Below are 24,218 nucleotides of genomic sequence, written 5' to 3'. Positions count from 1 at the left end.
TCTGTGGAGGCCTGCAACAATAACGATTCTCTAGTGACAGACTTAGAAATAAGAAAACAAATATTATGTCTATGGGGACAGCATACATGTTTTTTTTCAAAGGTTCGTGCAAAGTGGCCAAGCCGGGATGGAGTGTTTGAAGGGGGTCCTCAAGCGGTAAGGGAATAAATTGTCAAATTGACATTATTGAGATGCATAGGCTTACTACATAATGCTGTCATTGGTGAGTTTAGCCTAAATATCTAACCTTTTTGACAAGGTTCCCAGATTCCCAAGGCGACGCCCACGAAGCAAGACCAAACCTCATCTCAGTGGGCTTGTGCGGAGTTTGGGCGGGTTTTTGTTTGGCCTATTCCTTGCCTCTGTGTACGGAATGACTGCACTGTTCATACAGAACCAAGGCCTGTGGTATTGCGTGTATACCACGATCGCCATAGCTTTCCTCACAGCATTTGGTATGGGCCTCTCCATCCGTGTGCGAGCGAATGTTACGCTAATGATGCCAATGCTGTGTTCAAGTGAGTAGCCTATATTTGAAGATTGTTTTAACCATACCACAAAAAAATGGTGTATGTGCTATGCGTTGAAATGTACCCAGTTACCCAGTCAAATAAACACTGGCAATATTTAGACAGGTAGCCCAATTATGATCCTTTTCCCCCCCCACTAATTGGTATTTTTAACAATCAGATTAGCTCTGAAAAATATCTGAAAATACCAATTAGTGTGAGAAAAAAAATCAGAATGCAGCCTTTCAAACAGAGAGACTGAAACGGGATTTCTGCAAACTGGATATATTGTTTCCCAGGCTGGTGTAGGCACTTACAGTAGAAGGGAAAGACCGCCATTTTGTACGAAACAGGTGGAAACAGGTGGAGGTGCGTCCTTGTCATAGCCTGTTTGTTTACATTTCTTCCATTCTGTCTGGATCGATGGGGGGTAGTGTCGGGGACAACAATTGTTGACAACTAGCATTGTAGCTAAGCCTAACCCTTATCATTTTCCTAACCTGTTACATTAATTCACCTAACCTACCACGTTAGTTATCATAACCTGCTATGTAAACATACCATATGTGGCGACAAATCATCAGTATTACCACACATGGAATGAACCTTTGTTTGGTTGTAGTCTGCCAGAATACCCCACAGAAGAAGAACATAATAGAGGCACAGGCACCTCCAACCTGTTTACATTTTTCCCCGCTTTGAAAAGAAACATTTACTAAAAATAAAGCACTATGTAGGCTATCTTTCATAGAGGAGTCGTGAGCAGCTGGCGACGTTTCCTAGTAGCTCACCCACTAGCCACAATCTCTTTAGGACCGTCAGTTTGGAGATGCCAGAAGGGCTGGTCCATATTCTTTCTAGTGGGCTAACTTTTTTAGTGCAAAATTATCATGATCTGGCTTATAATGAGAGTCTCAACTGAAAAAATGGGCTGTTGTGGGAACCTAGAGGGAAACAAATGGGCTAGTGTGTTAGAAATGCCAGCACCAATTTCTGGTCCCAGTCCGCCCCTGAGTTGACAAAAGCAGTGCAGAGGTAGAAGATGTGTAGGTAACTGCTGTTTAATTTGACAGGAAAATAAATGTTTAAGTTTTTAATCCCAGTGCTGAGCTAGTGTGTAGCAGCTAATTGCTGTAGGCTATGGCATGTGTTTGTTCTAGAATGTTATGTACGTCCCTTAACGATGGGTGAATAAAGCTAAAGCAGCCAAGGTGATAATGGCTGGAGTCATTTTTGCTTGTTTTTGCTTAGCCAAAGAACCCAACTATACATTCATTCAGGGGTTAAAGTTTTCCATTACTGTGACGGATTTCCATCATATGGATTCTGAGGTCGTTTTTGAGATCAGTGTAGATCCTCAATAACTTGAACATGGATTCATATGGATCATTTCAAATAAATGTATTTGAATAACTTAGGGCAGATACAAATTAACAGTTGAAACAGTTATTCAATGCATTGCATAGTAGTTAAGCGAATTTTCTATGCTATTTGTGATCCCGTTTGCTGATTTCCCATGGCCACCCCAGAAAAAAATCTGAGAAACACCCCTGGGTGGAAGGAATGACCTACAATGTATTACTCAGTAGACCAACTTGTTCTGGGTACCACTAACACACCTTTTTATGAATTTCTTCACAGTGAAGGGCAAGAACTTCCTCCTGTTCCTCATCTTCTCCATGTTGGTCCAGGGCCCCATGACCAACACCCTGGAAAACTTTGAACGTGCAGCGGACAGCGTGGTGTGTGGGGCCGAACTTGCCATGAACCAGACCCAGCAGCTGATGGAGCGAGCGGCTACACCTCTTCTCTGTGAGTCCAGCTGTTCTATAAAATCACACCACACAGCTGTAATTACACTCATTATACATGGTGTCTCAAATAGTTCACACTAGCTTTGTTTTCTCCATGGTCACTGAACTGGAAGGACATTACAGGTGGAGACAATATGGTGGATGACTCCTTTTACAATGCAATTTCTACACAATCTGAGTGCTCTGCAATGTCACACACCCTTATAAGCTCCTAATGTCCACCTGTTGCAGCTGTGCTGGGCAAGATAAAAGAGATCACCAAAAATGTCCACTCCGTGGCTGGGAGGGTACAGAACTTAATCCAGGCCCTGACTGAGTCTGTCCGCCATGTAGGTAAGTCTGTGGGCCATGCTTATACTAGTGCTGTCATTACTTGAAGACATTGTTAGTACAGTTACTGTATCTAAAAATTTAACTCTCCAAATGAAGCCTTCCATTGATTTCTGTGCCCTCTACCTCCTGTTACAGCTCGTTCCCTGAGAAACGTGTTACACTTCCTGGTTGGCATTGGCGAGGTGTGTAATGACAAACTGGGCACCCCCTATAAGAAGTGTAACAAGCTGTTTGATGATGCCCGTGATGACTGCATGGAGCTCCTGTCTGTGTTCAACTTCCTTTGTCACATTGTGGATGGGTTTCGCCCTCTCTGTGGTCTCGCTCGAGGTTGGTTGACATGTTGTTCCATCATACAGTAGAATCACTATCCTCACTCACCCTTACTTCCGTCAGCTGTCAGTAGTAGAGGAAGGGTAGCTGTTTGTCATCGTGTCAGAGGGATACATTATTGTCCACAAAGAAGCAGGATCAAATCGCAAGAGGAGGAACCTGAGAGGCTTTAGCACATATACAGCTGTAGCAATAGAGCAAAGGAAATGTGAAAATGACATCAATCACTGTGGAAGGTGTCTGTTGATTAAAAATAAGAAAATCTGTGGTAGTGTTTTAATTAGGTTGTCATATCTGTATTGTCATTGTCGCAGTCTTAGCTCAATGTTTCTCTTAAAGAGCCATTTTGATGAACAACTTTGTTAGGGCCTTGCCTCCTAACCATTGCATATTTTATCTGAGATGTTTGTTCTCTGTTTTTAAGTCTTTCCCAGCTAGCAAATTTGGTTCCTTAGCAGTTTTGAGAAAGTACAATTTTGGTTTCCCATTGGTTTGCGAACAAAGCCATACATTTCCTTACCGTTAAGACTTTTCTAAAAGTTCAGAGAACAGAAGTGAAAATTTCACCTGTTCTGGGAACATACATTTTCAGGTTGCAGGGAGGTTCTGAGAAAGATTTCCTATTGTTTCCTGAAAGTTTTCTTGGGAGTTTTTATTAACGAATGGAAATTATAGGTTATTTTAAGGTAATTAAATAACATTCAGAGAATGTTTCAATAAGACTTTTAATAACACTGCTAGCTTAGGTTTACTGTTTTGATCTCCAAGCATAGATAGGACACATGGAAATTAATTTGCATAGGCATTAATCATGCAAGCACATTTGTTTTTTATTGTGGCATGGTGTCAGTGAGATTCAAACCTATGATCTTCTGCTCTCTATCCATGGAATTAGTTCACTGCACCACGAGGATGGAACTAGCATGCCAGGTTTTTTAACTAATGCAAAGCCATTAATGTTTGTCAATTCAAAAAGACCCAATTTCAAAGGAAACAAGCACTCATTAAGATCAGGTGTGGCCAACACACCTGAAAACACTGAACAAGATGGAGGATAGAGAGACTTTTGTTATTACTGAGAATGGAATGTTTATGTTCTTTAAACGTTAATGTTTTCTTGGAGTTTTTATGGAAAGTTTTCTTAATGTTCTGAGAATGTTCTTAATGTTTTAATAGAACCATGAGGACACCTGCAAAAAACGTTATGCTGAAGTACTGGAATTTTCACAGAAGAACTTTGTATCCTAACATTCTCTGAACATTTGGAGAACATGACTTTCAATAGAACCATGAGGAAACCTGTAAAAAACCTTATGCTGAAATTACCACAGAAGAACATTGTTTCTTAACGTTCTCTGAACAATTTGAGAACATTACTTTAAGTAGAACCATGAAGAAACCTATATGAAATGTTATGGGAAGGTTGTACGCAAAATAACCATAGGATAACCACGCTCTCATCAAGCTCCTAGCAACATATTAAGGTTCTCAGAACATTATGTGCTAGCTGGGTTGTCAGTGGTTTCAGTTAAAATGTTTCCTTTTTCGCACCCAAGCCTGTTTTTTTCCGATTTTGGTGAAAAAGTGCTGACTATAAATATGTTAGCTCATGGAAAAATAGATCATCCATTGTTGTGAGGTTGACATCAGTGTGGAGGTACAGCACAACCCTCCTCTCTAGCAGCTCTGCAGTGCGCTGTGTTATTCTTTAGCCTAGGAGGGCAAGGTAATTTAGGGCGAAAGGCCTTGTTAACACCCTCCAGCCCCACGCCGCTCTCAGGTTTCCTCTCACATTTTCCAGGAGGAGCGCAGCCGTGAGTCACCCTCCGTCCCTCTTCCTCCCCCTCCATCCATATGCCCCCCCCCCCCACCGTCCTTCTGCCTCCCCCCTCCATCCGTCTGCCTCCCATGTTTTCTTTTCAAGTGAATTATTGTTTTATATCCACCGCTGCTCTCGGGCCAGCCAGGAGCCAGCCGGGCACGGGTGACTTTTTAATCCAAACATGACCTGAGGGCCAGAGACAGGAGGAAGAGAAAGAAAAGATAAAACACACTTCCTGGCCCTTGGGAGATCTAGAATGCTGCTCTCAGCATAAAGTGAATGGTGGCATTTCACTTTCTAAACTATGGGTCATAAATCCTATATAATGCTGTCTTATAAACCTGACATGACACTTGGGTTTACTTTTAATGACCGTTCACAATGGTTTTATGAGACAATGAATAGAGCCTGTGATGCAGAGATGCATTTGTCACGTAAATTAGCTAGAGGTAATGTCATTGTAGGTATGAGGACAGTAATTCTCAATACATTCCTCTCATTTCAGTTGGTCAGCTGTTTTGCATCATCCCTTCTTACATTGTTGGCCACATGAAGACAAAGATTGCTACCCGTAAGTAAAGTGCAGAGGTACAAAAACCTTGACCTCATAATAGTTTCAACTACTTCTCTATTCAAAGGTAGAACATTCTTTAATACCATCATTCTACTGTAACTCCTTTTTGATGGCCATTCTAAACAGTCACAAATGCACAGTGGCACATTTTGGTGCATGTCTCTTTGCTCTCTTCTAGCAACCATAGCAGCTTTCGAGAAGATGAAGAAGGAGTTTGAGTTCAACATATCGGCCTCTATGCACTTTGACATGAATGTGAACAGCAGTCAGTCGCTGCAGCAGGTGTCACAGGATATGATGGAGGAAGTGTCGGTGGAGCTGGGACGTTTCCAGGAAGTGATGGGGCTAATAGCCTACATAGGCCTCTTCCTTCTGCTGCTAATGTACCTACAGTAAGTCTATATTCATTCACATGGGTCATGCAAACAAGGTTTGACGAGGAGCGGTATACTCTATACCAGGGTTTCCCCCCTCCGGTCCTGGGGCCCCTTCAGCTGTATAGTGCAAAAAAACAAAACTTGCACCTGGGGGGACCCCAGGACCGATTTTGGGAAATGATGCTCTATACTGTGTGTGTGTGTGTGTTCTTTGTGTGTGTGTTTTAAAGGGCTGTCCTGTACAAACACAAGTACCTGCACCAGGATGACTTTGACAACACTTACATCACAGAGCAGTTTGAGGAGCTCGACCAGAGATTGGCTAGTGAGGGAAAAAACCCTGTCCTACCTCTCAGCCAGAGAGAGGCCCGCACCTACATCAGACCATGTGAGTGGAGCAGGAAGAGAGGGAATGCACAGGAAAGAGGAGAAGATAAGATAAATTGATTGTAATGAGGAAGCAGTGTGGGTGTGGAGAGAAAAGGTACAAAGCGAAAGGATATAGAGAAGTTAGAAAATGAGAGAGAACAGCAACAACAAAAATGTCTAGAAAGGTGAAAGAGAAAGTCAGTGTAACATTGATGTCATGGCAGTGAAAACACCCACCTAACCTCCCCTATCCCACACCCATCCCTGTCCTCTAGTCTCAGTGTACCTGACAGCCAGGGAGCGGCAGACGGCTGCCCTCGGCGCAGTGTCCATTCTCAGGCACATAGCCATGGGATGCCTGGTGGTGGCGCTGGACCTGGTGGTCTTCTGGATGTTTGACCTGGTGCACCACCAAGCCCAGGGGGACATCGTGGCCAGAGGTGAGACAGTCTGGCTACAGGGAAATAAATAGATGATGTTCAGTTCAAGGTTATTTACTGTAATAAATACATTGGAAATCTTACTAGCCACCCCACCCATCAGTGTACTCACAGGTGCATGGTTAAAAACAGAAATAGACGAGAGGTATAATGTCTGCATTCGTTATTGCTTCCAAAAATGATATTTACCAGAATGAAACCAGAAACACTGCAAACAAACCAAGTCTCAAGCTATTTTATTTGTAGATGTTTTGTTTGGGCTGATATTTTGGACTTAGTTTCTTTAGACATAATGAACAGTTTATTTTATGAGAGAAAGTGGTTGCTTGGTGTGATGAGTAACCTTGCCTGAAACCTGAGACTTTCCCTGAACATCACTTTACTCCGTTCTATTCAGTACAATCAAGGAATTAAACTGGACATCAGTTTCCAATTAAATACTATAGTACAGATGATTATAATGAAATTGTATATCAAACCATATTTGGAACGAACAACATCATCCAAGACATTGTTCTCTCTTTGTGCTCTCTCTAGCACCCATCGTAGTGGCGGTGGAAGTAAATGGCACAGGCTATGCCTCGGACATCTTCAAGGACATAGTGGCTGCCTTTGCCACTCTACAGAAGGGCAACATCACTGTTCTCAGCAAGAATTGTCTGATGAAGCCTTCAGAGCCAGACCACTCAGGATACATGCTCATAGGTAACACCTAGACTAGTATTATTTAGTATTTACTAGGATCCCCAGCTGCTACCAAGGCAGCATCTACTCTTCCTGGGGTCCAAACAGGAATAAAACAAAGCAGCCTACATTATAAATACAATAATACTTCGTACAATACATTGTTACTCTAATTACAAATGTACAATATAACATTTACAATACTACATTAAGTAAGGGATAGTCAACGAGGAGCTACAGTATATCACAAAAGTGAGTACACCCCTCACATTTTTGTAAATATTTGAGTATATCTTTTCATGTGAAAACACTGAAGAAATGACACTTTGCTACAATGTAAAGTAATGAGTGTACAGCTTGTATAACAGTGTAAATTTGCTGACCCCTCAAAATAACTCAACACACAGCCATTAATGTCTAAACCGCTGGCAACAAAAGTGAGTACACCCCTAGGTGAAAATGTCCAAATTGGGCCCAAAGTGTCAATATTTTGTGTGGCCACCATCATTTTCCAGCACTGCCTTAACCCTCTTGGGCATGGAGTTCACCAGAGCTTCACAGGTTGCCACTGGAGTCCTCTTCCACTCCTCCATGACGACATCACGGAGCTGGTGGATTTTAGAGACCTTGCACTCCTCCACCTTCCGTTTGAGGATGCCCCACAGATGCTCAATAGGGCTTAGGTCTGGAGACGTGCTTGGCCAGTCCATCACCTTTACCCTCAGCTTCTTTAGCAAGGCAGTGGTTGTCTTGGAGGTGTGTTTGGGGTCGTTATCATGTTGGAATACTGCCCTGCGGCCCAGTCTCCGAAGGGAGGGGGATCATGCTCTTCTTCAGTATGTCACAGTACGTGTTGGCATTCATGGTTCCCTCAATGACCTGTAGCTCCCCAGTGCCGGCAGCACTCATGCAGCCCCAGACCATGACACTCCCACCACCATGCTTGACTGTAGGCAAGACACACTTGTCTTTGTACTCCTAACCTGGTTGCCGCCACACACGCTTGACACCATCTGAACCAAATAAGTTTATCTTGGTCTCATCAGACCACAGGACATGGTTCCAGTAATCCATGTCCTTAGTCTGCTTGTCTTCAGCAAACTATTTGCGGGCTTTCTTCTTTCATCTTTAGAAGAGGCTTCCTTCTGGGACAACAGCCATGCAGACCAATTTGATGCAGTGTACGGCGTATGGTCTGAGCACTGACGGGCTGACCCCCCACCCCTTTTACCTCTGCAGCAATGCTGGCAGCACTCATACATCTATTTCCCAAAGACAACCTCTGGATATGAAGCTGAGCACGTGCACTCAACTTCTTTGGTCGACCATGGCGAGGCCTGTTCTGAGTGGAACCCGTCCAGTTAAACCGCTGTATGGTCGGCCACCGTGCTGCAGCTCAGTTTCAGGGTCTTGGCAAACTTCTTATAACCCAGGCCATCTTTATGTAGAGCAACAATTATTTTTTTCAGATCCCCAGAGAGTTCTTTGCCATGAGGTGCCATGTTGAACTTCCAGTGACCAGTCAGTATGAGGGAGTGTGAGAGCGATGACACCAAATTTAACACACCTGCTCCCCATTCACACCTGAGACCTTGTAACACTAACGAGTCACATGACACCGGGGAGGGAAAATGGCTAATTAGGCCCCATTTGGACATTTTCACTGAGGGGTGTACTCACTTTTGCTGCCAGCGGTTTCGACATTAATGGCTATGTGTTGAGTTATTTTGAGGGGACAGCAAATTTACACTGTTATACAAGCTGTACACTCACTACTTTACATTGTAGCAAAGTGTCATTTCTTCAGTGTTGTCACATGAAAAGATTTACTTAAATATTTACAAAAATGTGAGGGGTGTACTCACTTTTGTGATATACTGTATGTGTTCTATTGAAAATTCTGAACAACGTGGAAGGTGTGTTCCACCAAGCGCTAGTGGACTGACCATCCATGGAGTTACATTATTTTCCAGAGAATGCATAGAGCCATAAGTTAATTATCCTTTTTATACCATGGCTACAATTTAACACATTTGGCATTAGAAATGTGTTCATTTGTTTGTATAAATGTGTTCAACATCCATTAAAGTAGCTAGCAAGTTTACTAGATGGCTACAGTAGTGTCCGTGGTAACCAAACAAACAGACTTGCTAGTGTATCTAACCAAGCCATCAGTTCTAGCTTGCTATTATGAATATCAAATTCAACAATACCAATACTCTGTTCAGTTCGACTTTTGCTTTTAAAACCAGCTCAAACAAAACGTATAAAAATGAACTATAGCCATTGAATTCTACAGTGCAAATATACCAAGCTCTTAAAGCCAATCAAAAAGGAATGCCATGGTATAATGCAATATTACATTACAACGTTTGTGTGTTAGAGAGTGTGTGTGTCTTTTCACAGCCCGTGTTGTGCTGTGACGTGTTGTTTTATCTGTTGTTTTTTCATCTGATTTTACTGCTCGCTTGAGCTACTTGATGTAGAAGAGAGTTCCATGTAGTAATGGCTCTATGTAGTACTGTGCATTTCCCAGAGTCTGTTCTGGACTTAGGGTCTGTGAAGAGACCCCTGGTGGCATGTCTTGTGGGATATGTATGGGTGTCTGAGCTGTGTGTTAGCTGTTTGAACAGACGGTTCGGTGCTTTCAACACATCAATACCTCTAACAAAGACAAGTAGTGATGCAGTCAATCTATCCTCTACTTTTAGCCAGGAGAGATTGACATAAATGTTATTGATATTAGCACTCTATGTACATTTAAGGGCCAGTCGTGCTGTTTTGAGACAACTGTAATGTCCTTCTTAGTGACACTTGACCATTTGACTGGGCAGTAGTCCGGGTGTGATAAAACTAGGGTCTGTAGGACTTGTTTTATTGATAATGATGTCCGAAATCAGAGCAGCGCTTTATCAGACATCTCCCCATCTAAGTTACTGTTGCATCAATATGTTTTGACCATTTCAGTTTCAAATCTAGGGTTAGACCAACTTGCTCAATTGTTCATTAAAATATTTAGATTAGGTTTAGGGTTTAGTGCAGGGGTTCCAAAAACCTGAAAATTCTGGTGACCCCACCCCATGTGAAAAAAATTATACATTGTACAGCCAATGTTTACTTTTTAGGGGGGAGCTAAGGCAGTGAAATGAAAAACATTCTAACAGTTTTTCTGATTGTCTTCTCAACTCACCATCACATACTTTTAATGGAGAGCAGACAATTTCAAATTAGTCTGACATAATGTCCCTTATCTCACCACCACTAATGAGATGGGTGTGCTTGAATCATGTTGCATCGGAGCTTCTCAAAGTCAGGGGGAGTGGTCGACCTGGATCGATATTTGGTTTTAATGCAGAAGAGAGCACTGAATCCAGCTTCACACAGATATAAACTGGCAAAGGGTAGCCTTCCATGAATTTTATGGTGCTTTCAAGACAACTGGGAACTCTGAAAAATACAAGTTCAAATCATGACGACAGTGACCTTTAGGACAAAAAGTCAGAGGCCTAGAAAGAGGCCTGAGTTCCTGAGTTGGAATTCCGAGTTGGATGACCGTTCAAAACTATTTTTCCCAGTCTGAGCTAATTCCCAGTTGCCTTGAGCACACGGAAGTCTGAGATTTATGAGTTCCCAGTTGTTTTGAACGCGGCATTAATGCTCAGAGGGAGACAGCAGGGTATTGTCTTTGAGTCAAGAACCAAAACTCCTCCGTAGTGACCCGTGAATGCATTGTCTGCAGTATTCGGTCAGCTATGTCAGCTGTTCAATTTCACTTACCGGCATGTCAACTGAGCCAGGATCACATTCAAATGCATTGGGAAGTAGGTCCGTTCCAAAGTGCTCATCCAAGCGTTGGAGGTGAGCAGTTATCACTTGTGTAGGACACTTCTGATGATGCTGTTTTCTGTTTGTTTTTTTCATTACACAGAAAGTCAACCAAGTCTGTTTTTTTGTTGTTTTCATATCAATTGTGAATGACAACAGTTCCTCTCTCAAAGCATATTTTTTCCCCCAACACACCCCCTTGATAACCACCAAGCCTCGATGTGAAACATTGCCATGCTCTGATCACATATCTCCACATAGTATTGCGAACAGGCGTGGGCTCAGTGGATGTGGTTTGATGTAGTTAACCATTTAAGTTACCTGCTGCAGTATATCTCGAGTTCTATGTTCAGCTCTTTTGCCACCAGTTGCTCTCGGTGTATTATACAATGCGTCCATATTGCAGAGGGAGACACATTCATAACTAGAGTGCAGAGGCCTGCCCGCTGTCCCGTGATAGATGGAGCTATAATTGTGCAAAAGTCCACCATTCGATCCCATATGGAATCTGTTCGTCGTCAATATAGCCACGCAGCACACTCAACATCCCATATGTCGTTTCATACTTGGGAATCGTGAGACAGAACAATATGTCCTTGTAAATAGCATCCCCCTACATGTATAGCAAACAAAAGTCAATGCATAGGCATCTCGGCACTAACAGCTGACATCCTTTTGGAGAGGATAAGCTTGGAAGTTTTTGAGTCATTCAGTCAGAGTTTCCTCTTGATTGCTAGCAATAGCATAAATTCTTTGTTTAACAGTGTTATCTGACAAAGGTATTGAAGTGAGTTTCTGTGCCTCTGCCTCCCAACACATTGTTTTCACCATATCAATTGCAGCCGATAATATCAAAGTCTCTCCTAGCCATTCACCGTGGGAATGATTCAAGTGCAACGGTCAAGTGCGGCCTTTTCCCATGATCTAAGCGCGTTCTCTGGTTTCATTTTATCTTTTAGATTTGAATAATTTATATATAAAGGTATAGATTTAGATTTTGAGGGGATTTTGGAAATTCTCCCGCAACCCCATTTTCATATCAAGCGACCCCCAGTTTGGGAACCACTGGTTTGGTGAATGATTTGTTCCAAGTACAATGCTTTTAGGTTTTGATATAATTAGGACTAGCTTTTTACTAGCCACCAATTCTAAAACTGACTTCAGATCTTTATGTGTTACTGTGATTTCACTTGCTGTGGTCGTTGACATGTATAATGTTGAGTCAACAGTGTACATGGATGCACTGACTTTATTAAGGCTAATGGTAGGTCAATAGTAAAAATATTAAAAAGTAAGGGGCCAACACAGCTACCTTGAGGTATGCCTAAATCTATTTGGTATTCAACCAGACCTACTGTTTTCAACTCTCTAGAGACAGCAGGAGAGTTAGAGATACTCTGAATGATCGGCTATGAAAAGCCAACTGACATTTACTACCGAGGTGCTGACCTGTTGCACCCTCGACAACCACTGTGATCATTATTATTTGACCCTGCTGGTCATCTATGAACATTTGAACATCTTGGCCATGTTCTGTTATAAACTTCCCCCGGCACAGCCAGAAGAGGACTGGCCACCCCGCATAGCCTGGTTCCTCTCTTGGTTTCTTCCTAGGTTCTGGCCTTTCTAAGGAGGTTTTCCTAGCCACCGTGCTTCTACACCTGCATTGCTTGCTGTTTGGGGTTTAAGGCTGGGTTTCTGTACAGCACTTTGTGACATCAGGTGATGTAAGAAGGTCTTTATAAATGCATTTTATTGATTGATTGGTTTGAGTTAGAGAAGCATTCATTAAAGAACACCCTCTGCGTTCTGGTAGATATGTAACTCTCAATCCACAATATGGCAGAGGATGTAAACCCATAAGACATATGTTTTTGCAGCAGACTATGATCGAAAATGTCAAAGGCTGCACTGAAGTCTAACAAAACAGCTCCCACAATCTTCTTATTATCAATTTCTCTCAGCCAATCATCAGCCATTTGTGTCAGTGCCGTACATTTTGAGTGCCCTTCCGTATAAGCGTGCTGAAAGTCAGTTATTAGTTTGTTTACTGTGAAAAATATTTTTTCCCAAAGGTTTACTAAGGGTCAGTAGCAGGATTGGTTGGCTGTGTGAATCAGTAAAGGGTGCTTTGCTATTCTTAGGTAGTGGAATGAATTTTGCTTCCATCCAGGCCTGAGGGCACACACTTTGCTGTATGCTTAGATTGAAGAGATGGCAAATAGGAGTGGCAATATAGTCAACTACCATTTTACTGAGTTACAGTTCATATAAGTAAATCAGTAAATTGAAATACATTTATTAATCTATGGATTTCACATGACTGGGCAGGGGTGCAGCCAATCAAAATTAGTTTTTCTCCACAAAAGGGCTATATTATAGGCAGAAATACTTCTCAGTATCATCAGCTGTCCAGGTGACTGATCTCAGAAAATCCCGCAGGTGAAGAAGCCGTATGTGGAGTTTGTGGACTGGCGTGGTTACACGTGGTTTGCGGTTGTGAGGCCGGTTAGATGTACTGCAAAATTCTCTAAAACGATGTTGGAGGCGGCTTATGGTAGAGAAATTAACATTCAATGATCTAGCAACAGCTCTGGGGGACATTCCTGCAGTCAGCATTTCAATTGTATGCTCCCTCAAAACTTGAGACATCTATGGCATTGTGTTGTGTGACAAAACTGCACATCTTAGAGTGGCCTTTTATTGTGCCCAGCACAAGATGCACCTGTGTAATGATCATGCGGTTTAATTAGCTTCTTGATATGCCACACCTGTCAGGTGGATGGATTATCTTGGCAAAGGAGAAATGCTCACAAACAGGGATGTAAACAAATGTGTGCATAAAATGTGAGAGAAATAAGCTTTTTGTGCATGTGGAAAATATCTGGGATCTTTTAGTTCAGCTCATGAAACATGGCACAAACACTTTACATGTTGCGTTTAGATTTTTGTTCAGTAAATATATTTTGGGGGGACTTTTAACCTTAAAATATCTGGTAGAACTTGCTCCTAGCATTATCTGTGTCACACCCTGACCATAGTTTGCTTTGTATGTTTCTATGTTTTGTTTGGTCAGGGTGTGATCTGAGTGGGCATTCTATGTTGTGTGTCTAGTTTGTCTGTTTCTGTGTTTGGCCTGATATGGTTCTCAATCAGAGGCAGGTGTTATTCATTGTCTCTGATTGGGAACCATATTTAGGTAGCCTGTTTGGTATTGGGTTTTGGTGGGTGATTGTCCTTTTGTCCTTAGGTCTGTCGTGTGCTAGTTTGCACCAGTATTAGACTGTTTCGGTTTTCGTGTATTGTTTATTTCATATTGATTCGTGTTTACTTCAGTTTTATTAAACATGGATGCAATAGACACACCACATTTTGGTCCGACTCTCTTTCACCTACAGAAAACCGTGACAATCTGCCAAAATAATGGAAACGCTTGAGTAAATGGGGGATACAAAGTATATTGAAAGCAGATGCTTAAGCAATTAATGTTAAGCAATTAACATCCCATCATGCTTAGGGTCATGTATAAAATTATTTTGGCCATTATTTTTGCTACCATGGCTATGCTCCCATAGGATGACAATGCTCCCATCCACAGGGTGATAGTGGTCACAAGATCTCAACCCAATTGAACACTTATGGAAGTGATTCTGGAGCAGTGCCTGAGAATGCTTTTTCTATTATCAACAAAACACCAAATGATGGAATTTCTCGTGGACGAATGGTGTCTCATCCTTCCGATAGAGCTCCAGACACAACAGTGTATGCCAAGGTGCATTGAAGCTGTTCTGGCTCGTGGTGGCCCAACTAACTATTAAGAGGCTTTATGTTGGTGTTTCCTTTATTTTGGCAGTTATCTATATCTAGCCCTTGGCCTAGCAATGTGGAGTAAATTCTACAGGGTCTCTGTAATGGACAATTGTTGTGAAAGGAAATGTTTTTTTTTGTTGCTAAAAGACACTGACACCCAGTGGACAAAATAACCTGTTCGCTTTGCTTCCTCTCTTATCACAGGATTCCTCTATGGACTCACCTTGTTCATTGTGTTCGCTGGAAGCTACGTCAAGCGGTTAAGGAGGCTCGTGTGTGCCAGGTACCACCCAAAACGAGAACGGGTACGTTATTACTCAGTCACACCTCTCTCCTTATCTGTCCAGTCCCAAACCCCCTCCTCTAGTCCTTACCACTTCTGTGTTTGCTGATCTGAGGGAACCAGGTAGGGGTAGTAATAGATGGATACCTTTCCAGTGGACTTAGCTGTTGCTTCCATCTATCCATTTCCTTTAGATCTGCAAACAGTGACGAGTTAGGGGCTGTCAGTTACATAAAAACTACCCTGAAATAAAAAGATCCACAGATGGATTTGTTCACAATAGCCACTTCAGGTTGTGATTTTGGGCAGGCACAATAGAACTTGTTCTGCAGTAGTCTGCTGGTCTGGGAGGAATGTGAACCATGCATAGAATTTAAACAATTTCAAGACTTCAGGGGAACAGGCAGGTCAGCACTGCACTGCAATACAGATGTGTTCAGGACAAAAGAACAGACAGAAATGGAATGCTGGTCTTATATTGTGGCGGTCTTTGTCATTGTTTGTATACTAGTAGTGGCACGGTTAGCATCACACTCAGCCATGATCTATTACAAACTGGTGTGACAGGGAAGGTGTTGCATCATTCTAATGGCAGTGTTCATACACTTTGCCAGCAGCTTCAGGTTTAGTGTTACCACATTTTATACTAGACTGTTGGAATTGAAACCATGTACAGAATGTTGAGCATCGACACCGGGTCTGTGTAACGTAACTTAGTCTATGAGCACACACAACGCGATCTACAGGTAACTGCCAAAATAAAGGAAACACCAACATAAAGTGTCTTAATGGGGTGTGAGGCCACCACAAGCCACCAGAACAGCTTCAATGCACCTTGGCATAGATTCTACAAGTGTCTGGAACTATATTTATCTTTTGGAGTGATGCGACAACATTCTTCCATGAGAAATTCCATAATTTTGGGTTTTGTTAAAACTTCTTAGCGATAGGGTCTAGTTTCCTGAATTTCCGCCTGACGGACGGGTCCAAAGTAAACCGCCTGTTACTCAGGTCCAGAAGCCAGGATATGCATATAATTGGTAGCATTGGATAGAAAACACTTTGAAGTTTCAAAAACTGTTAAATTAATATCTGAGACTATAACAGAATTGATATGGCAGGCAAAAATCAGAAGAAAAACCAACCAGAATTTAGTTTTAGGTCCCAGGCTCTTACTGTGGAAGCTATGGGTTCTATGTAATTCCCAGATTGCAATTCTTATGGCTTCCAGTAGATGTCAACGGTCTTTATTCAAGGTTTCAGGCTTGTTTTTTTTTAAACAAGCAAGAATTTGGAGTTTTGGTGAAGAGAACACCGGAACAATGTCAGTCTTTCGGCGCGTGAGGAAGAGGGTGCACGCTTACTAATTTTACTTTCCTATTGAGCATACTACTTTCTGTAGGAAATATTATAGTTTATTTATATTTTAGAGCACCTGAGGATTACATAGAAATGTTGTTTGACTTGTTTGGATGAAGTTTAGCGGTAGCTTTTTGGACTCCTTTGTCTGCATGTTGAATGAGTGGATTACTGAAATTGATGGCGCCAACTAAAGACTTTTTGGGATATAAAGAACGATTTTAACAAAAATACCATTCATGTTGTAGCTGGGACCCTTGGGATTTCAAACAGAGAAAGATCTTCAAAAGTAAGTGGTTTATTTAATAGCTATTTGTGATTTTATGAAGCCTGTGCTGGTTGAAAAATATGTTGTGGGGTGCCATCCTCAGACAATCGCATGGTATGCTTTCACTGTAAAGCCTATTGTAAATCGGACAACGCAGTTAGATTAACAAGAATTTAAACTTTTAAATTATATAAGATACTTGTTAGTTCATGACTGTTTAATATTCCGATTATTTATTTGAATTGCTCGCTCTCCAATTCTATGGATGTTGTCGACTGGTGTACCACTAGCGGGATGCCTATCCCTAAGATTAATGGAGGTGGAAAACGCTGTCTTAAGCCTTGTTCACATTACCCATTTGCACTCTGTTACGTTGCACCGGATGTCATGTATTTCAATAGGGAAGTCCACAATGGAGTGCAAATGCAATGCCCCCTTGCGGTTGAAGGCTCCATTGCAGGACGGACAACGCATACTTTGAAATTTTTCACATTTTGTCGAAGAACAGGAAGTTGCCAGACCACAGAAGATAATATGTTGTTTTCGGTAATGGCTTTATGGGATAGCTAGCAACTTCCTATAAGTGAATAGTATTTTAATAGCTATGTTAAATAATACACAGGCTGTTAAGCCAATTCTACTATATGACTGTTGCCTCCCTTTTTAAGTTCATTGTGACGGTAATAATGTTTGTTTTTGATGATAATTATTAGGTGGAGGTCGCTAGCTACAATGGTATCGTCAACCTAGCCTAGATTTTAGCTAGCTGTTCTGCAGTGCAATCTAGCTTGACTCGCTATAAAGTTATAGAAACAAGTTGAGGAAAAAGTAACTCAACTGGGCATTTTTATACATGACCCTAAGCATGATGGGATGTTAATTGCTTAATTAATTCAGGAACCACACCTCTGTGGAAGCACCTGCTTTCAATATATTTTGTATCCCTCATTTACGCAAGTGTTCACTTTATTTTGGCAATTACCTGTACTTGTCTATTGTCAGCCGATGGGTATTTATTGTCTTGCCCTGGTGACAATCTAATTTCCTCTCTGAGATTGACAAGCATGATCAGGAAATTCTATAGATTATCAACTAGGCCAGGCTGCAGATGAATTCTATTTGTCCAGCACCTTTTCGAGATCCAGACACATAACATAACAGAGCAGGTAATGGTGTTTCTCGTTCCTCTGTGGGGCAGAAGCGGGTGCATCTCCTCCACAGGAGGATCCAGAGCCAGCGTAAGTCTCTAGGTAAAGCCCTGCTGAGGTCTGTAGCCAGGAGCAGGGCAGACAGAGAGGGGACCAGATTCCTCCAGACACTCACAACCTGGTAAAATTAATGTCAATTTCACCTAAATCTCCCATTCTTGAAGCCATTTTGCATTTTTCACCATATTAATATTTTAACTAGGGCATTTTCTTTGCCCATGCAAATCCAGAGTAGTCCAGGACTGTAACACATGACACATATTTATAGTGGATGTGTGTACAAGTAACTTTGACATATCACTAATATTATTACAGCTAATGATGTGTTCTTTAATCTAGCCTCCCAGGTGGGTCCTACCTGGCTGAAATTCTGGGGGTGTCCTCTGTCTCTTGCATGGCCTGTGGAAGGAGAGGAGAGGGACAGAGCGACCCCAGCATGGTCACATGCATCACCCCTCAGTGTAAAGGTACAGCAGCCGAACTCAGATCTTTTAAGGTTGTCTTTGTTTGGGGATTTTTGTTTTTGTTTATAGGACCCCCTTGAAAAGTAGATTGGTTTCCTTTAAAAACTCTACAAGCTCATAAATGTTACCTGCCTTTCATGTACCGCTTTTCTTTGAGTGTCATAAAATCGTTCCTTTTTCCTTGTAAAATGAATTGGAGTTTGACCTTACTGTGTGTACAGTGAGTTGACTCTGTTAAACTGTTGACTCACCCTAGAAGGATAAGAAATCAGCTAACACCTTTGGTGAAGCACCACAAGGAGTGTCTCTCAAAACCCCTTTCAAAACTCTTTGAAACCACTTAGGGATTACTTGTTGTTTCAGAATGTTAACCCAGATTTGCGAGCCATATCTTTGATATTATTTTGTGACATTGCCCCTGGTCTTGTTGAGTTTTATGTTCCCCTTTGGCAATCTGACTTTTCTGTTCCATTCAACTGCTCCACTGTGGTTTGTTGCACTCTAACCCATCTGCTGTTTTAACATGACACAACCCATGCTGTTTAACATGACACAGGGGTATACTGTAAGCAGTGCTTCCAGAGTATGGGCCAGGTGTGTGCAGTTTGCATGGGACCCCTGACCTTTCAGGAGGACTGTGAGGAAGAGCTGTGAGTATTCCACAGGGACACATTACTCATGATGACCACCTGTTAGAATGTTAAACCTGTTAAACTCTAGTTGACCATTTAACTATCATGTTACACTTTGTTTGGTTACACTTAAGATACAGTAAATTACTCACTTGCCCCAATTGCATTTTGTCACTAGAAACCAGTTGTCACATAGTAACTAAACATATAACTAATGTGGAATAAAAATGAATTAATGAACTAGAATGTGCCCGTTAGTCATACAGAATAGCAGTTGTCTGGTATAACCTGTATGTTCCAGAGACTCCAGTGATGATGAGCAGCTGGGCCTGTGGACCGCCGCCCTAACTTCCCCCCACATCACCCACAGGGGCACCAGGAGACTGATGAAGAGGAGGATCTCCATGGCAACCCGGCGGCGGCCCTCAGAGAGCAGAGTGCAGCGTGGGGCCTGCAGCAGTATAGGGCTGGTGGAAGGAGACAGTGGGGACAGTAGTGGTCATATCAGTCCCCCCAGTGACTCTGAACACAGGTAATGGAGATATGACTCTTCATATTTATGATTATGATCACTGCTGTCATTACCATCAGAATTAACATGATCTGACATTTAATTGAGCATTCATTATCTCTGCCTGTCATCCCCAGTGAGCCAGATATGATTTACCAAGACTACTCAGAACAGGACCACTCTGAGCCTAGTGACGATGCCTATAACCACAACCCCAACCCAACATTGTCCCTCTCGGCCATCTACGTGAGCAGGGGGCTGGAGACCCAAGGGTGCGAGAGTGACACTTCAGACAGTGACGCCTCGTTTCACTCTGTCACCTCTGGCCGGATTGACCACTCTCAGTATGGATCCCTGAGAACGGTCACAGTCCACAGCCTTGACCACAACTCACAACAGCAAACTTTCTCATGACCACCTTAACCAACCAGCTCCATTGACATTCAGAAGGAACTAATTGTGCTCAGCTCAGAACACTGCAGTCTTTGATAAAGAGGCTACAGATGCTAATAAGGATGAGCAAATTACTTTCTAAATTATTTCAATTTCATTTAGTATTAAAATACATGTTTTCCATATCAAAGCATTAGCCCATTTATTTTCCATATGTAAGTGCAATAAAAATAGGGGAACTTCATAGTGAACTAGTAGATGCATTTGACATGTTCTCCAAATCTAGAATGTAAATGAGCTTGTTTGGTTTTGGTTAAATTGCCCCCATTTATGCTTTAGTGCCAGTGGAATGCACTGCATGAATCACCTGCACTCCAGCGCTTCATTTATAATCAAACTGATGATAACCTTAGATGCTATAGAGTCGATGGGTTATAGGTTTTTTTGGAAGGATGAAGAGTACAAACTGATGTCATGGATGTGGATGAACCATGTTAGGACCATTTTAAGAGAATAAATACATTATTTAAGATTTACATTTTTAATGTTAGTCAAAGACTGTTTTGTGATATTCATATTTGTATGTCTCTGTGGAAAGTTGGAAACAGATAAGGACATTATGACTTTGTAAATGGAGTTGTAAACGCCCACAAAGTTTGAATTAAAAAAGTACAATAAATAAGTAAACTGAATATCAACTCACACACACACACACACACACGTCTCATGTTTCCACCCTCAGTTCGTTATACAGGCCCAGTGTTAAATTTCGGTGTTTCTCCTCCCCATTCCTTGTCTGATGCGGGGGTGGACTCCAGTTTTTTAGTGGGAGGATACGAGATTCCAGCCAGGACGGCAATGGAACGCTGACAAAAGTTTAGTCCGTTTCCTCTTGACTGGACAGACCAAAACGGACTCGATGGCGACGAAGGTATGATACATCACCTTGTAAGAGTTATTTTCTTGCCATTAATAATATTTAAGTCATTAATTATCTGTGTATTACTTTGATATCCATAATTTGTGATTCAAACGCACAGGAAACTGTCATCATGTTATAAGCTAGGGCGCCGGCTCTCACCTATAAGACTTTATTGTGTTATATTCTCCTGACATCAGCGCATGATGTACGATAAAGTGCTAACATGTTAGGGCGCAACAAATCGAAACCAATTTTGGGATTTAACCAGAGTATATCATGAGCCTACATTATGCTCACTGGCCTTGTGGATTTCATTTTGGCACGGAATGCGCAATCTGGGTGTTAGTTATTGTGGAGCAGTTGAATGCCCTGTGCCTCGACTGTCGGCGCAGAGTAATAGAAAGCACGGGGAATCAATCCGGTTCACGCATTCCTTCCTACGGAAACGTTGGAATGGAGTCCATTGCATGCACAGTTTCGATAGACTTTCATCCTTAACAAAAAAGCGTATCATTTTGCTTGGCTATTTGAATAATAATTTCTTGCATTGAAATTTGGTTTCCAGCCACAATTGATAGTATAAGTAGACGCCTCACACCTAGAATAGGTGCAGTACATAGAATAGGTGCAGTACATAGAATAGGTGCAGTACAGTGGGATTTAATGAGCCCAAAGTGCAGCGCATGGAAATAAAATGTATGGCAAAAGGCTACCCGAGATTAATAGGAATAACGTTCTGCAGTTTTGGCCAACACCCAGAAGGTAAATCTGTGAGAGCTGCCATTGCAGACTGACGGGGTTCTACAACGCTTGAGTGGGATTGTTAAATTAGAGAATCAATGAATGAATCAGTCAGTCAATCATTAGTTTAATAAAGTGCTACTGAAATACACACCAAGTGTACAAAACATTAGGAGCATCCCCTTTTGCCCTCAGAACAGCCTCAATTCATCAGGGCATGGGCTCTACACTGTCCGAAAGCATTCCACAGGGATGCTGGCCCATACTGACTCCAATTCTTCCCACAGTTGTGTCAAGTTCGCTGGATGTCCTTTTGTTTGGTGGATCATTCTTGATGCACACGGGAAACTGTTGAGTGTGAAAAACCCAGCAGCATTGTAGTTCTTGGCACACTCAAACCTGTACGCCTGTCACCTACTACATACCCTGTTCGATGGCACTTAAATATTTTGAATTGCCTATTCACCCGCTAAATGGCACACATACACAATCAATGTTTCAAGGCTTTAAAATCCTTCTTTAACCTGTCTCCTCCCTTTCATATACACTAATTAAAGTAGATTTAAAACCGCTACAGGATCGGTGTGTGTCCCTCGACGGTTGAGCTAACGTGCGGTAATGTGATTAGCATAAGGTTGTAAGTAACAATAACATTTCCGAGGACATAGACATATCAGATATGGGCAGAAAGCTTACATTCTTGTTAATCTAACTGCACTGTCCAATTTACATGAGCTATTAGAGTGAAATAATACCATGCTATTGTTTGAGGAGAGTGCACAGCTATGTATTAATAAACCAATTAGGGCATACACATTTGGGCATACTTGATACAACATTCTTTACAGAAATGAAATAGTTCATTGGATCAGTCTAAAACTTTGCACATACACTAAATTGCACCTAAACTGGAATAATACATTGGCTTTTCTCTTGCATTTCAAAGATGATAAATGTAATTTAAAAATAACATGTCTTTTTTTATTATCTTTGACCAGATCTAATGTGTTATATTCTCCTACATTAATTTCACATTTCCACAAACTTCAAAATGTTTTCTTTCAAATGGTATCAAGAAAATGCATATCCTTGCTTCAGGTCCTGCGCTACAGGCAGTTAGATTTGTCATTTTAGGCGAAAATTGAAAAAAGGGTCTGATCCTTAAGATGTTTTAACAGGTGACATCAATAACGGACCATAGCTTTCACCTGGTCAGTCTCATGGAAAGTGCACGTGTTCCTAATGTTTTGTACACTCAGTGTCTATGTTAACAAGTTAAACACTTCAGAATCCAATACAATCCAACCTCAATTGAATTTTGGAATTGTAACAATTCGTTCTGAATCTGAGATTCTGCAATCATTTTTTTCCCATGATGATGCAAATATTGTGTCAGGTAAATCAATGTTTGCTGAAATATCAAATAAATTAGGAAATGTCACAATCTGTCTGCTGTGTAATAGCGGTTTCATTAATTACAATTGGAATTCCATTCAAATGCTTCAAAAGTCATTTTATCATAAGGGTGTGTCAAGCGACAAGCCTTAAACAATGTTCATGACTAGCCCTGAGGCTTAACACATTGTGGTATTGTTCTTGGGTAAACATTAGCCTAACAGTAGTGTGCGTGACGCATATATTCTTTACTACCAGGTGTGCACTGCAGGAAACGGATCATAATGTGATTGCAAATGATTAACTTACACTCATGATTATGTTGTATTATGCATAGTACAATTTATTTGTCATACACTATTAAAAAAAGTGGATTCTCCCTTCAAATCTGCTCTTAGTCTTTATGTGTTATTCTCTCTCACACACCACAAGTACTCAGATCTGGAGTTGGCGTTGAACACCCTGGTAAGTCAGTTCCATGGTGCTGCAGCCAACAATGCCCCCACACTAACCACAGAGGAGTTCCAGACCCTGGTCTCCACACAGCTACCCACCCTTGACAAGGTAATATGATCCCACACAGTAAAGTATGACTCTGTTCCAATATTTCCAATTTGTTCCTTCCTTCCTTGCGGTAATCACTGATCTGACATCAGTAAATTCAGGAAATCTGTGTAGTTTAACCCTGGCTTTAACCTGTCCAGCCATGTTATATACATTTGTATCCCAAGGAAAGGATGAAGGAATAATTCAGTTTAAGTATTAGGCCAGGGAGAGGCCCCTCATTTAGATTCTTCCCTTCCATGGCAACCTCTGTGAACAAATAGAAGTGCAATCCCAAAATGATCCCTTAGCAGTCTATTCTCTCCCATCTGGCTGTGTGTTGCCTTCCCCTTGTGGATCTGAGAGGATTGGAATTAGGTTGTGGCTCCACCTACTGTAGTTCAACTGTAGTTCAACACTCTTACATCTATCCAGCCATTACTGATTCATGGAGGGTGAATTGATGGGGTGAGGTAGTGTTCAATAAGAGCTGTTTGGATGGCTCTCTTTAAATATGGACCATAAATTATGTTGATGTTATATTTTTCAACCCTTTTTTCCCAATATATGTATATTTTTTAAACATAACATACACATACAAACGGCAAC

At 41.6% G+C, this 24,218-nt stretch overlaps 1 protein-coding gene across 1 annotated transcript; it reads left to right on the top strand.

Annotated features, from left to right (window-relative positions):
* Positions 1-127: 127 nt before the first annotated feature.
* On the top strand, positions 128-20,618 carry dcst2 (DC-STAMP domain containing 2). The gene is made up of 16 exons (XM_064944926.1): positions 128-156; positions 277-518; positions 2,151-2,321; positions 2,555-2,656; positions 2,792-2,986; positions 5,317-5,382; positions 5,564-5,777; positions 5,993-6,150; positions 6,407-6,571; positions 7,109-7,276; positions 15,095-15,195; positions 17,999-18,129; positions 18,348-18,475; positions 19,029-19,122; positions 19,406-19,636; positions 19,753-20,618. Exons 1-16 carry the CDS (start codon positions 128-130, stop codon positions 20,027-20,029), a joined length of 2,472 nt encoding a protein of 823 aa, XP_064800998.1. The 3' UTR covers positions 20,030-20,618.
* Positions 20,619-24,218: the final 3,600 nt, after the last annotated feature.

Source organism: Oncorhynchus masou, chromosome 29 (genome assembly GCF_036934945.1).
Source record: "Oncorhynchus masou masou isolate Uvic2021 chromosome 29, UVic_Omas_1.1, whole genome shotgun sequence".
Classification (NCBI taxonomy): domain Eukaryota; kingdom Metazoa; phylum Chordata; class Actinopteri; order Salmoniformes; family Salmonidae; genus Oncorhynchus; species Oncorhynchus masou.
Note: the sequence above shows the minus strand (reverse complement) of the source record. Positions and strands in the feature narration are given on the sequence as shown.

Excerpts from the sequence above, each read along its gene's own strand:
- dcst2 (XM_064944926.1), top strand. The coding sequence starts at position 128 with ATGGAGTGTTTGAAGGGGGTCCTCAAGCG. Across the intron at positions 157-276 it reads TTGAAGGGGGTCCTCAAGCG|GCGACGCCCACGAAGCAAGA; the intron begins GTAAGGGAATAA and ends CAGATTCCCAAG. Across the intron at positions 519-2,150 it reads GATGCCAATGCTGTGTTCAA|TGAAGGGCAAGAACTTCCTC; the intron begins GTGAGTAGCCTA and ends ATTTCTTCACAG.